The 15,571-nt window shown below is 42.9% G+C and overlaps 1 protein-coding gene across 1 annotated transcript in view; it reads right to left on the bottom strand.

Moving 5' to 3' along the window:
- The window catches only part of LOC129812577 (ribosomal protein S6 kinase 2 alpha), a 122,823-nt gene that overhangs the window by 93,662 nt on the left and 13,590 nt on the right, over positions 1–15,571 (bottom strand). The window contains exon 2 of the mRNA XM_055864246.1: positions 14,228–14,275. Within this exon, the coding sequence (XP_055720221.1) occupies positions 14,228–14,275 (48 nt within the window). The remainder of the gene's footprint in view (positions 1–14,227; positions 14,276–15,571) is intronic.

Here is a 15,571-nt window from a genome sequence, read left to right as displayed (position 1 = left end):
AGGTCCTGGATGGCAGGAAGCTTGGCACCAGTGATGTACTGGGCCGTTCACACTACCCTCTGTAGTGCATTGCGGTCGGAGGCTGAGCAGTTGCCATACCAGGCAGTGATGCAACCAGTCAAGATGCTCTCGATGATGGTGCAGCTGTAGAACATTTTGAAGATCTGAGGACCCATGCCAAATATTTTCAGTCTCCTGTGGTGTAATAGGTCTTGTCGTGCCCTCGTCACGACTGTCTTGGTGTGCTTGGACCATGTTAGTTTGTTGGAGATATGGACACCAAGGAACTTGAAACTCTCAACCTGCTCCACTGAAGCACCGTTGATGAGAATGGGGGCGTGCTCGGTCCTCTTTTTCCTGTAGTCCACAACAGTCTCAATGTCAACAGTGAAGAGATGACTCCGGGATGCTGGCTTCTAGGCAGAGTTCCTCTGTCCAGTGTCTGTTCTTTTGCCCATCTTAATCTTTTATTTTTATTGGCCAGTCAGATATGTCTTTTTCTTTGCAACTCTGCCTAGAAGGCCAGCATCCTGGAGTCACCTCTTCACTGTTGACATTGAGACTGGTGTTTTTCAGGTACTATTTAATGAAGCTGCCAGTTGAGAACTTGTGAGGCGTCTGTTTCTCAAACTAGACACCCTAATGTACTTGTCCTCTTTCTCAGTTGTGCACCAGGGCCTTCCACTCTTTCTATTCTGGTAAGAGTCAGTTTGCACTGTTCTGTGAAGGGAGTAGTACACAGCATTGTACGAGATCTTCGGTTTTTTGGCAATTTCTCGTATGGAATAGCCTTCATTTCTCAGAACAAGAATAGACTGATGAGTTTCAGAAGAAAGTTCTTTGTTCCTAGCCATTTTGAGCCTGTAAACGCACCCACAAATGCTGATGCTCCAGATACTCAACTGGTCTAAAGAATAGGCCTTCTTGGATTAGCTAACACAACGTGCCATTGGAACACAGGAGAGACGGTTGCTGATAATGGGCCTCTGTAGATATCCCATAAATAAAATCAGCCTTTCCAGCTACAATAGTAATTTACAACATTAACAATGTCGACACTGTATTTCTGATCAATTTGATGTTCTTTTAAAATGGACCCCAAAAAATAAAGTAATTTTCTTAGTGACCCCAAACTTTTGAACGGTATTGTAGGTGTTTTTGTCCAGGTGGGAAAGGGCAGTGTGAAGTGCAATGAAGATTTTATCATCTGTGGATCTGTTGCGGCGGTATGCAAATTGGAGTGGGTCTAGGGTTTCTGGGATGATGGTGTTGATGTGAGCCATGACCAGCCTTTCAAGGCACTTCATGGCTACAGACATGAGTGCTACGTGTCATTAGTCATTTAGGCAGGTTACCTTTGTGTTCTTGGGCACAGGGACTATGGTGGTCTGCTTAAAACATGTTGGTACTACAGCCTCGGACAGGGAGAGGTTGAAAATGTCAGTGAAGACACTTGCCAGTTGGTCAGGGCATGCTCGCAGTACACGTCCTGGTAATCTGTCTGGCCCTGTGGCCTTGTGAATGTTGACCTATTTAAAAGGTCTTACTCACATTGGCTGCGGAGAGCGTGATCACACAGTCTTCCGGAAGAGCTGGTGCTCTCATGCACTTTTCAGTATTATTTGCCTCGAAGCGAGCATAGAAGTAGTTTAGCTTGTCTGGTAGGCTTGTGTCATTGGGCAGTTCTCGGCTGTGCTTCCCTTCATAGTCTAAATGGTTTGCAAGCCCTGCCACATCCGACGAGCATCAGAGCCGGTGTAGTACGATTTGATCTTAGCCCTGTATTGACGCTTTGCCTGTTTGATTCGTCGGAGGGCATAGCAGGATTTCTTATAAGCTTCCAGGTTAGAGTCCCGCTCCTTGAAAGCGGCAGCTCTAGCCTTTAGCTCAGTGTGGATGCTGCCTGTAATCCATGGCTTCTGGTTGGGGTATACACGTACAGTCATTGTGGGGATGACGTCATCAATGCACTTATTGACGAAGCCAATGACTGATGGTGTACTCCTCAATGCCATCGGAGGAATCCTGGAACATATTCCAGTCTGTGCTAGCAAAACAGTCCTGTAGTTTAGCATCTGCTTCATCTGAACACTTTTGTATTTATCTAGTCATTGATGCTTCCTGCTTGAATTTTTGCTTGTAAGAAGGAATCAGGAGGATATAATTATGGTCAGATTTGCCAAATGGAGGAATAGGGAGAGCTTTGTGTGTGAGTCTCTGTGTGGAGTATAGCTGGTCCAGAGTTATTTTTCCTCTGCTTGCACATTTAACATGCTGCTAGAAATGTAGTAAAAGGGATTTAAGTTTCCTTGCATTAAAGTCCCCAGCCACTAGGAGCCTCACACACCTTTGGGTGAGTGTTTTCTTGTTTGCCTATGGAGGAATAAAGCTCATTAAATGCTGTCTTAGTGCCAGCCTCTGACTGTGGTGGTATGTAAACAGCTACAAAGAATACAGATGAAAACTCTCGGTAGGTAGTGTGGTCTACAGCTTATCATGAGATCCTCAGGCGAGCAATTGCTCGAGACTTACTTAGATATCGTGCACCGCCGCCCCTTGTCTTACCAGATGCTGTTTTTCTATCCTGCCAGTACATCGTATAACCAGCCAGCTGTATGTTGATGTTGTCGTCATTCAGCCACGACTCTGTGAAGCATAAGATGTTAGTTTATAATGTCTCGTTGGTAGTTTAATCTTCCGCGTAACTTGTCGATTCTATTGTCCAAAGATTGCACGTTTGCTAGCAGAATGGAGGGAAGTGGGAGTTTGTTCGATCTCCTACGAATTCTCAGAAGGCAGCCCGACCTTCGCCCCCTCTTTCTCCGCCTCTTAACGCAGATCACGGGGATCGGGGCCTGTTACCGAGGAAGCAGTGTATCCTCCGCGTCGGGCTCGTCAGAGTCATGAAAGGAAAAAGAGGATTCTGCTTGTCCGTGGTGAGTAATCGCAGTCCTGATGTCTAGAAGTTATTTTCGGTCATAAGAGACCCCATAGGGTGGTGCACAATTGGCCCAGCGTCGTCCTGGTTAGGATATGGCCGGTGTAGGCCGTCATTGTAAATAAGAATTTGTTCTTAACTGACTTTCCTAGTTAAAGAAAGGTTAAACAACAAATAAAAATAAACTGCTTGGTATATTTGTCCTTAGATTCTACCAACAAGGTGGTAAGCAATTCGCCTATAACTTGTGTCTTATACGAGTTGAACAGCCTTGAAGTAAAGTACAGCCCGTTGTTCATTTTCCTTCGACAATAGAACAGGATGCTCGTGTTCCTGAGCCACAATATCAGCTACATTGCATTATTCAATTGAGAAAGAAACTTTTCCCATCTTCTTGACCCCTTACAGACCTGATCAAATATTAATACAACCGCATCGATACAAAAAAGATTTCCTGTTCTCTCGGGTTCATCCACTGTAAAGATAACCCGAGACAGACACCTTAGGGGTGAGATAGAAACTTTAGTAGTGAGACAAATCTTAGGGGAAACCCCACGGGTCACCTTGACACAGATTAAGTTTATTGCTGAATTTTAAAAAGCATGCACACTGGTGCTTTGTCGTTCAGGACTAGGATTAATCTGAGTCCGGGAAACTGGCCCTTTTAATCTAGCAATACCTAATCCCAAACACATTCCAGTCGATGGGTTCATTTTGAACCCACAAGACGACAGTTCTTTATAGCACCTTAGGACCACCTTTATAGCACCAGCCAGACATGGTGACATATTTAAAACTGCCTTGTCACAGAAGTATTTCCTCTCGACTCTCTGAGGGCGTGTGCGTTTTTGTTTTACTATACTTGTGAAGACCAGAAGTCTTCAAAATATAGTAAGCCACGGAGCCAAGTGAGGACGTTTGGCTGGTATTAAAAAAATGAAAAATAATATTTTAGGCTTAGGGTTATGTTTAGGGTTAGAACTAGGAGTTAAAGTTAGGGTTTAGGGAAAATAGGATTTTAAATGGGAATCAATTGTTGGTCGCCAAAAAGTATAGTAATAAACAAGTGTGTGTGTGTGCGCGCGTTTTATAGGAAGGTCCCTGGTTTGAATCCCTGAGCCAACTAGATTAAAAATATGTTGATGTGCCCTTGAGCAGGGAACTTAACCCCAATTGCTCCTGTAAGTCGCTCTGGATAACAGTGTCTGCTAAACAACTAATCAAATAAAATCCTGAATAATTCAATTATGAGCCCATTTCAGCACAGCCTGGGTTGTCATTGGCACCGTCTTTTATTGAATACCATGAAAAAAGCCAGCCAGCTGTACCAAGCAACAGACCAACCCTGCAGCTAAACACACGGTGCAGCTGTGTTAAGATTTATTTTCTCAAAATAATGATATTGTTGCCATTACATATTGTTGCATTCACACTTCATTGTAAAAAAAATATATATTTTTACAAACACGAAATTATATTGATTTTTTTGTTTAAAGCTTTTTTTTAATCTGTAGTAAATATCACTCGATATGCCAACTTTACATCAAATTACACAATCAACACTTCTAAGCCATTGTCATAACAGAACGCTGTCTCTTCATGCACAAAAATACATGACTCAAGCTTATTTCACACCCCTTCAGTCCTGCTACAGAGAAAATTGCTAGGTAATACAATTTGCTGCTCAGATAGGGCTTTTCACTTGAGTAGCCCAGACCTCATAGACTGCTCATTTCCCAATCTCCCATCAGATGTCATGTCTTAATTGCCTCTATTGCACTAGAATAAAAGCTCCTTAAATCTTTAAGTTACAGGAGAGAGACATTTTAAATCCTTCCAAAGCTTCTTCGGCGCAATTTGCATAGAGAGGAAAGGACTAGGCCAGGAATTTTTCCTGACCCATTGTCCAGACCAGGAGTTTTTCCTGACCCATTGTCCAGACCAGGAGTTTTTCCTGGTCACAATATATGGTCAGTAAAGTACCCTTGCTCTAATTGTGCCCTAAGTTATATGCCCATCATTAGCCAACCAACAAATTGGCAACATGGGCACGAGGCAGCACAGATCTAGAGAGGAGTTATTTTAGAACAATGCATCTCTACTGTCCACTGCCTTTGACACCATGAGAAACATATCCTCCTCACCAACCTCTTATGGCTGGGCATCTCAGGGTCTGCACTCTCTTGGATTACTGCTCGACTTGGCAGGACTCTCCTACCAGGTGGTGGAGAGGTTCCCCGTCTGCAACATGTGGTCTCTTTACTGGTGTCCCTCAGGGCTCGGTGCTCGGTTCCCTCTTGATCTGTTTTGGACATAGTCTCTTGATTCTGTCATGTCCTCACATGGATAATTGTGTCTGTTAAATGACAAAACTAACACCTAAAATGGTAGCTTTGCATGTTTCCATGCATTTCACTTTCAGCTATCAAAGAGCTCTATATCCATGTTAACATGCCACCAACGACTCCTTACCATAGTGTAGGCCACCAACAGGAATCAACCTTAAGCCCAGCTTTCCTGTGAGCCCTTTGTTCCAATAACAGGCTGGGGAGGCGTGGTAGAGACAACGGAGGGCCAATTAGTTATGAAAATGGGACGGCATGGCTAAGTGTGATGGTGTGAAAGAGTGTAGACGAGTCATTATAGACCTTTCACTTACCACTACTCTAGGCCTAGGGATAATTACCCAGTCTTCCTTTCCCGAGCCTAATTCGCACTAGGGCCAACCGCAACAATACTGGGCTGTCTTGGATCATTTCTTTTCATATTGTCTTTTGAGGGCATGGTTCTAGCAACTATGGTGGGTGCGTAACCAGGCCAGCCCAGTAGAGCTAAGCTTGGCTCAGTATTGTAAAAAGTATAGCTGCCTGGGATTCCTGGATCTAGAGCTATTTATTCCCTATGTTGTCCCTGGGGAGGGCCAGGCAAGAGGGAGCCAGGTATGCTTAACGGGATGCATTATCGGACTGGTTCATTCTAACAGGTTTCCCATTGATCTCGCCCACGCTCCCGTTACAGGATGGTGCCTTTAGTCTGGAGGATTATCTGTCCCTGACATCAAGATTGGATTTTTCATCCATGTGTCTTGATATGGGCAATTCCATGGTAACGGAATTGTGCTGAGACCAGACATTAAAGTGTGCCATATTTCTGAATGGATCTGAATGGGACCAACAAAAAAAAAAATCACGAAGGATCATAGTGAAAGATGCCGTAACTAGCAAAGTATCATGGTTGATGTAGTCATTTTCATCCTGCCGTAGAGAGTCAACCTTAATATGGAGTCCCCTCTTTTTTGGTTATTGAACTACACTAAGTGAATTTGATTTACAACCATTTACAGAATTGCAGTAACAGAATTTCATCATGGGTCCCTGATCTGTACTAAAAAGAAAGGCATAATGATGGATATTACTCTTCATGGTGACGTATCCTAAATTAGTAAACAAAAAAAGGTATGAATAGACAATATCCTCCTTTGCAAACTTGGGTATTATTCTACAAACTGGCTATTATTTTAATGAGCTCTGCCCCGAAACAAGACCAAATTTGATAGGTTCAGATTTAGTCCGGTCCTGGCCAATCATAGACGTCTCTGTTTCGCAGGTTTGGACAGCACAGTAGTGCTTAGTAAAGTAAAATAGAATATAGTTCACTACAGTAGAGTTCAGTACAGTATACTTAACTCACCTGTGCTCTGCACATAGACGTCAAAGATTGGTTCAGATCTGGTTCGGTCTAGACCAAATCTGAACCAATCATAGACGTCTATGTTTGGGCCAAATCAAGGCCAGTCAAAATCAACATCTGTGGACCTTGCAATTAAAGCTGGTCCGGACCGTACCAAATAATTATGTCTGTGGACGGTTAAAATCGAGGCCAGTGCAGACTGACCAAATTCCCACTACTTTTGAACGTCCACGGAGGTCCGGGATCGGTCTGCGCACAGAGGGTAGGATGCTGGTTACAGTAAATGGAAAGCGAGGGGGCTCATGGGTAGATGTCAGTAAGAGCCGGGAGAGGTGACATTAACTGGAAAGAGAGAGAAAGGGAGGGAGGGGTTGTCCAGAATGTTTTAACACTTGCTTTGACCACCAGATAAAAGAGTATGAAAACTGTAATGGGCTAAACATAACAGTATGGAGGTGGAAGGGAGGACTGTAGGAGGTGACCCAACTGGTTTGCGACTACTATTTCCCATTGTAGTTCATACAACTTCAGTAATAGTTCGTTTTTTCTGAAATTGTTAAATATGGAAACAGAATTGAGTTTTAAAATCACTTAATTCAAACCAAATAGATCTCAGTAAAAACACGAACTAAATTGGTAGGTCTACCTACTTCTTAGTTCTGAACTTACATTATCCTCCCTCTTCAAGATACACTACATGACCAAAAGGATGGGGATACCTCCTGTCGAACATCTCAATCCAAAATCATGGGCATTAATATGGTGTTGGTCCCCCCTTTGCTTCTATAACAGCCTCCACTCTTCTGGCAAGGCATTCCACTAGATGTTGTGGAACATTGCTGCAGGGACCTGCTTCCAGTCAGCCACAAGAGCATTACGGAGGTTGGGCACTGATGCTGGCTGATTAGGCCTGGCTTGCAGTCAGCGTTCCAATTCATCCCAAAGGTGTTCGATGGGGTTGAGGTCAAGGCTCTGTGCAGGCCAGTCAAGATCTTCCACACCGTTCAACAAACCAATTCCGTGTGGACCTTGCTTTGTGCACGGGGGCTTTGTCATGCTGAAACAGAAAAGGGCCTTCCTCGAACAGTTGCCACAAAGTTGGAAGAACACAGTCACCTATAAGGTATGCTGTAGCGTCATTGTATGCTGTAACGCCAAGCCCATACCATGGAAAACAGCCCCAGACCGCTATTCCTCAACCACCAAACTTCACAGTTGGCACTACGCATCGGGGCAGGTAGCATTCTCCAGGCTGTATCACATCCGGCCGTGATTGGGAGTCCCATAGAGCGGCACACAATTGGCCCAGCATCGTCCGGGTTTGGCCGGGGTAGGCCATCATTGTAAATTAGAATTTGTTCTTAACCGACTTGAGTTTATTAAAAAAAGTTATTTGAAAAAATATCCTAGCATCCGCTAAACCAAGATTTGTCCGTCGGACTGCCAGATAGTGAAGCGTGATTCATCACTCCAAAGAACGCATTTTCACTGCTCCAGAGTCCAATGGCGGCGAGCTTTAACCTGTTGAGGATGGGGGCGCTGTTGTCACTATTTATGCTAATCGTGTAATTTTTGAAACGGCTTCCCACAAAATTCTTGATCGTACAATATGCATATTATTATTATTATTGGATAGAAAACAGTCTATAGTTTCTATAGGAGTTGAAATTTTGTCTCTAAGTGGAACAGAACCCATTCTACAGCAATTTCCCTGACATGGAGTCAGATTTCAGAAATGTTGGCCCCTGATCTGGAGTCAGTTAAAAGGGCACTGTTATTGCTATGAGTATACGGACACTGCTTACGTCTTCCCCTGGATGCCTTTACGTGATGACGATTTGAATGGGGTCGATTGCGCGTTCACAGGCACTATAAATTAAAAAACCCTGTAGCTAGCAAGTCTTTTCTTGCTGCGTAATGCGCCTGGAGGACATCGACCCGCACTCGTTCCAAGCATTAGTGGAGGGAGTAATATTACTCTGGTCATGTTTCTACTCGTTATGGGAGTTAAAAACATAAGGTAGTTAATTTAAAGCGTTTTATAGCAATTTATATCCGTTTAGTGCGATTTTGGGACATTTATTTCTGAAACGCTGTGAATTGCTGGGCACGCTTCCAGTTCATCCCGAACGCAGTTGGCATTTCCACATGGCAAGAGGACAGCTTTCCACCAAAAGACGATTAGACCCAAGAAAGGATCCTTTGCCCAAGATACTGATGGAAGAACAGCTCAAGGTAGGACATTTTTATTATGATAAATCGTGTTTGTCGAAAAATGTTAGTGGCTTAGGACGCCATGTTTTTTGACGTAGCTTCGCTTGGCGCAAACTGTATTGAAAAGTAAGGATAATTTAAAAAATGTAATTCCGCGATTGTATTAAGAATTAAATTGTCTATCAATCCCTGTCCACCCTATATTTTTTAGTCACGTTTATGAGTATTTATGTATAAGAGTAGATCACTGTCTAAGTGGCGCAAGGACATTTTCTCACCAGCTGGGCTACATTTCACATTGTCTAACCATGATTTTGGTGGCTAAATATAAACATTTTCGATCAAACTCTATATGGATTGTGTAATATGATGTTACAGGAGTGTCATCTGAAGAATTCTGAGAAGGTTAGTGAAAAAATTAATATATTTTGGCGATGTTGACGTTATCGCTCACTTTGGCTAGAATCAATGCTGGGCTGCTATGTGCTATGTGCTATGCTAATATAACGATTTATTGTGTTTTCGCTGTAAGACACTTAGAAAATCTGAAATATTGTCTGTATTCACAGGATCTGTGTCTTTCGATTAGTGTATGCTGTGTATTTTTACGAAATGTTTGATGATTAGTAAGTAGGTAAACACGTTGCTCTATGTAGTTATTCTAGTCCATTTGTGACGGTGGGTGCAATTGTAACCTATGCCATCTACCTGAAATATGCACTTTTTTCTAACAAAACCTATCCCATACCATAAATATGTTATCAGACTCATCTGATGAGTTTTTTTCTTGGTTAGGGGCTATAAATATCTTAGTTTAGCCGAATTGGTGATAGCTACTGGTGTTGGTGGACAAATAAAAGATGGTGGATTATGCTAATGTGTTTTTAGGTAATAGATGTACATCTTTACATATTGTGTCTTCCCTGTAAAACATTTTAAAAATCGGACATGTTGGCTGGATTCACAAGATCTGTGTCTTTCATTAGCTGTATTGGACTTTAATGTGTGAAAGTTAAATATTTTAAACAAATATTTTTTTTGAATTTCGCGGCACTGGTTTTTCAGTGGGGGTGGGGGGGGGGAGTGCCGCTAGCGGCACCCTCATCCTAGACAGGTTAAACCACTCCAGCCGACGCACGGCATTGTGCATGGTGATCTTAAGCTTGTGTGCGGCTGCTCGGCCACGGAAACCCATTTCATGAAGCTCCCGACAAACAGTTATTGTGCTGATGTGGCTTCCAGAGGCAGTTTGGAACTCGGTAGTGAGTGTTGCAACTGAGGATATTTAATTTTTTTGTGGTGCGAGCTTGAGCACTATGCTGTCCCATTCTGAGAGTTTGTGTGGCTTACCACTTCGCTGGTGAGCCGTTGCTGCTCCTAGACATATCCACATCACAATAACAGCACTTATAGTTGACCAGGGCAGCTCTAGCAGGGCAGAAATTTGTAGAACTGACTTGTTGGAAAGGTGGCATCCTATGACGGTGCCACATTGAAACTCACTGAACTCTTCAGTAAGGCCATTCTACTGACAACAACAGGTGTGGCCAAAATAGCTGAAGGCGAGTCCACATACTATACTGCGCATTCGGAAAGTATTCAGACCCCTTGACCATTGCCACATTTTGTTACTTTACAGCCTTATCCTAAACTTTATTAAATTGTTTTTTTTCTCCTCATCAATCTACACACAAAACCACAATGACATTTATTTATTTTTTATATTACATTTACATAAGTAGTCAGACCCTTTACTCTGTACTTTGTTGAAGCACGATTCGCAGCAATTACAGCATCAAGTCTTCTTGGGTATGACGCTACAAGCTTGGCACACCTGTATTTGGAGAGTTTCACCCTTTCTTCTCCGCAGATCCTCTCAAACTATCAGGTTGGATGGAGAGCGTTGCTGCAGTTATTTTCAGGTCTCTCCAGAGATGTTAAATCGGGTTCAAGTCAGGGCACTGGCTGGACCACTCAAGGAGATTCAGAGACTTGTCCCGAAACCACTCCTGCATCGTCTTGGCTGTGTGCGTAGGGTCACTGTCCTGTTGGAAGGTGAACCTTCACCCCAAGTCTGAGTCCTCTGGAGCAGGTTTTCATCAAGGATCTCTGTACTGTGCTCCGTTCATCTTTCCTTCGATCCTGACTAGTCTCCCAGTCCCTAAAAAACATCCCCACAGCATGATGCTGCCAGCACCATGCTTCACCGTAGGGATGGTGCCAGACTTCCTCCAGATTGAACTCTTTGGCCTGAAGGCCAAGCGTCACATCTCGGTTTCATCAGACCAGAGAATCTTGTTTATCATGGTCTGAGAGTCTTTAGGTACCTTTTGGCAAACGCCAAGCGGGCTGTCTTGCCTTTTACTGAGGACTGGCTTCCCTATGACCACTCTACCATAAATGCCTGATTGGTGCAGTGCTGCAGAGATGGTTGTCCTTCTGGAAGGTATTCCCATCGCCACAGAGGATCTCTGTCAGAGTGACCATCGGGTCTTGGTCAACTCCCTGACCAAGGCCCTTCTCCCCCAATTGCTCAGTTTGGCCAGGCAGACAGCTCTAGGAAGAGTCTTGGTGGTTCCAAACGTCTTCCATTTAAGAATGATGGAAACCACTGTATTCTTGGGGACCGTCAATGCTGCAGACATTTTTTGGTAGCTTTCCCCAGTTCTGTGCATCGACACAATCTTGTCTCGGAGCTCTACGGAGAATTCCTTCGACCTTATGGCTTGGTTTTTGCGCCGACATGCACTGTCAACTGTGGGAACTTATATACAGACAGGTGTGTGCCTTTCCAAACATGTCAAATCGATTGAATTTACCACAGGTGGCTTTCAATCACGTTGCAGAAGCATCAAGGATGATCAATGGAAACAGGATGCATCTGAGCTCTCATATGTAAATAAAGTTTTTTATTTTTAATACATTTGCAAACATTTCTAAAAACCTGTAGTTGTGCTTTGTCATTACGGGGTAATTGATGAGGAACATTTATTTAATGCATTTTAGAACAAAGCTGTGACGCAACAAAATGTGGAAAAAGGGGTCATTGGGTTTCCAATAACGGAATTTCACGACACAGGGAAATGTTTCTTGAACTTACACAAGGCAAATCATTTCTCCAAATATAAGTGTTGATGTTAGTTGGCAGGGGTCTTTACTTCAACATTAGTGTGTTTATGTATTTCTAACACCTTTTAAGACCCATTTCCATCTGTTCGATCAGAAAGGAAAGCCTTTGCTTATTCTATATATGCCTTGATTTCTGGAAACATACAATAAGCTTCCATTTGACACCAAATTTGACATACACCTACCTATGAATTTCACATTGGCGCTTATGGGTCCTTTTGCATGGAAATAGCCATATCCATCAATACTATTCTACCTGTATGTCAATTGATACTCCATTAAAAAAAAAAAAAAAAAAAAAAAAAAAAAAAAAAATCGCTCAATTCTATTGACTGCCCAATCTACACTACCGTTCAAACGTTTGGGGTCACTTTGGAAAAAAATAAAAGCACATTTTTTGTACATTAAAATAACATCAAATTGATCAGAAATACAGTGTAGACATTGTTAATGTTGTAAATGACTATTGTAGCTGGAAATGGCAGATTTTTTATGGAATATCTACATAGGTGTACAGAGGCCCATTATCAGCAACCATCACTCCTGTGTTCCAATGGCACGTTGTGTTAGCTAATCCAAGATTATCATTTTAAAAGGCTAACTGATCATTAGAAAACCCTTTTGCAATCATGTTAGCACAGATGAAAACTGTTGTCTTGATGAAAGAAGCAATAAAACTGGCCTTTAGACAAGTTGAGTATCTGGAGCATCAGCATTTGTGGGTTCGATTACAGGCTCAAAATGGCCAGAAATAAAGCACTTTCTTCTGAAATTCATCAGTCTACTCTTGTTCTGAGAAATGAAGACTATTCCATGCGAGATATTGCCAAGAAACTGAAGATCTCGTACAACGCTGTGTACTACTCCCTTCACAGAACAGCGCAAACTGTCTCTAACCAGAATAGAAAGAGGAGTGGGAGGCCCTGGTGCACAACTGAGCAAGAGGACAAGTACATTAGTGTGTCTAGTTTGAGAAACAGACGCCTCACAAGTTCTCAACTGGAAACTTCATTAAATAGTGCCTGCAAAACACCAGTCTCAACGTCAACAGTGAAGAGGCAACTCCGGGATGCTGGCCTTCTAGGCAGAGTTCCTCTGTCCAGTGTCTGTGGGCTTTTGACAATCTTAAACTGGTATTTTGATTGGCCAGTCAGATATGGCTTTTTATTTGCAACTCTGCCTGGAAGCCCAGCATCCCGGAGTCGTCTCTTCACTGTTGACGATGAGACTGGTGTTTTGCGGGTACTATTTAATGAAGCTGCCAGTTGAGAACTTGTGAGGTGTCTGCATCCTTATTAGCATACTGCACACACGGCACTGAATTTCACAATACAACTGGCACTGACTGAAAACCACTGGTGCATGACATCTTGGCAGGCTGTCATAGTCAGCCATGAAATCCATGCTGTTAGAAGAACGCTAAATTAATTTCATAATGTCAATATTAAGATTCCTTGCAATCAATTAAATCCACTATTTCATGCAGCATGTTTCGTACGTAATAGGACGTAATTATCTGCACGTTTTCCTGTCGATAAACAGTAGAATTTGAACAATAGATTGCCGTCCGTCAATCCACAGGAGTTCTGTTGAACGTCACAAAAACACATTGAGAAGTTCAGCTCAATCACGAGTGCCATCATATTCTTCTGAGATGAAAGAGAAATGCTTGGTTCTCTGCATGAAAAAAGAAATGGGGGAACGACTCAAAGAAACCAGAGCTCTACATTTTCCTCTAGTACAGGACTGGAGAAGAATGGTGTGCTTCAGAGTTTATTTTCTCACTGAAATGTGATTACTCAATGTGCAGGAAAGTAGAAAAGGGTTTATTCATCAAGCAGTGGGCTGACATGTAAAGAATATGGAATGTGCAATGTTCCATTTCCCTGAGAGCCCCTATTATATAGACCTCAACAAAATATTGTCAACCCACCCAGCCTCATTCTGACTTAGTCTTCAGCACATTGTCAATTGATCTTCTTTTAGGATTTCCAATGCCACATACAACGTGCACGCATGTTCACGCAAAACATTCTCCCAGTGGGGAAAGTAGACAAATAAAATGACCAAAATACTAAAACAAAGTGGTCTTCAAGAGTTGTCTCTTCTTTACTGGTTTCGTTGAATCGGCAGATTGGTTATTATTTGTGAGAGGCGTTAGTTCGCACTTCATCTTTTCAGCACTGCATAGTTTAATTGGTGGGCATGTGCGAGAGTGTGTGCGAGTACAAGATGTGATCAGAAGATCCCTCTTACCTTGTGCCCAGCAGGTGTGACCCCATCCTCCGTGACGCTTTGTCCATTCTGAAAAGAAACAAGACAAAACACAGTTTCAGTGCCAAGATAGTTGCTGTGTGTGAGACAAATAGCAACCTGGAGCATCCATAGTCATTACTGCTACTTTGTTCCTAAGCGGACTAACCCAATAATCTATTGCAAACACACTTTCCCAGTGGGTTTCGCCTGTTGAAAAGGCCAACCACTGTTATCGTCCAACAATGCATCTAGCGGAACCATTGCTAAGAGCCCTTTAAAAAAAGGAAACATCCATGTGTTACCAGCCATAGTATTATCAGTCTGCACATTATTTCCCACAATGCACAGGATGGACCAGAGGATAAAACACCAGATGAGATAATTGCTGTGTAGTTTCACAAGAGCAGACAATCTTCAAATGTCATGACGAGAAGAGAATCAGGGCATTTGAAGACCATTACTTGAGCCTCGCCACTTTCTAGTGAAATCACACTGTCATTAAGGCTAATAACCAATAGTAGCCGTGTTTAAAAACTTCAGGTAGCTGGGGTTGACGTGTAATTGACTAAATGTTTTGCCCTTAGCAGAATATATGGTGCAACAGTACGGAGTTGTGCAAGATCCAACTGCCACAGGTGATTAAAAGAGTATCCCTGGAGAAGTTCAATCTAAAAACAAAATAAAGAGGATCCGGTTTCTTCTTAAGCTAAACAACCTCGCTCTTACCATAGCAGTCAGAATTGACTTCGCTATACAGTATATTGCGTTGATAAAACAGAACAGTCAAACACACAGAGAGGGGTTTGGACTCGCACTAACAGATCCCCCCCCCCCCCCCCCCCCCCCCCCCCCCCCACACCTCCTTCCTCCCGGTCATGTCACAATGGAGAGCGAGGCGATGCTGAAGTCAGACTTCCTCTCCTACTCTTTTCCCTTGACGACAAAACACAGTTATTTTCTTCTAACACTCACAAAACGGCAGGCAGGCGGCAGAGCCAGCCAGGACATCGATTGGCTTTGAGTGGTGATAAAGAGGTTGGGAAGAAAGAGGGGGGAAATGGAAAACGGCTTTTCCGAGGCACTTCCCTTGGTCTCAGGGTAGAAAAAGATCTTTACTTGTCCACGATAGTCATTTCCTCACAGATCGATTGGTGTGTTGGGCTACACAATAAATGAAAATGCCATGGAAATGTTTTGTTGAGTCAGTCTCAAAGGCTGCGTTTACACAGGCAGCCCGATTCTGATATATTCCATGAATTGGTATTTGACAAATCAAAATGAGCTCTTTTGCCAATAATTGGGCAAGAGACCAGAATTGGGCTGCATGTGTAATGGCAGCCAAAA

The sequence above is a fragment of the Salvelinus fontinalis genome, chromosome 16 (assembly GCF_029448725.1).
Source record: "Salvelinus fontinalis isolate EN_2023a chromosome 16, ASM2944872v1, whole genome shotgun sequence".
NCBI lineage: Eukaryota > Metazoa > Chordata > Actinopteri > Salmoniformes > Salmonidae > Salvelinus > Salvelinus fontinalis.
Note: the sequence above shows the minus strand (reverse complement) of the source record. Positions and strands in the feature narration are given on the sequence as shown.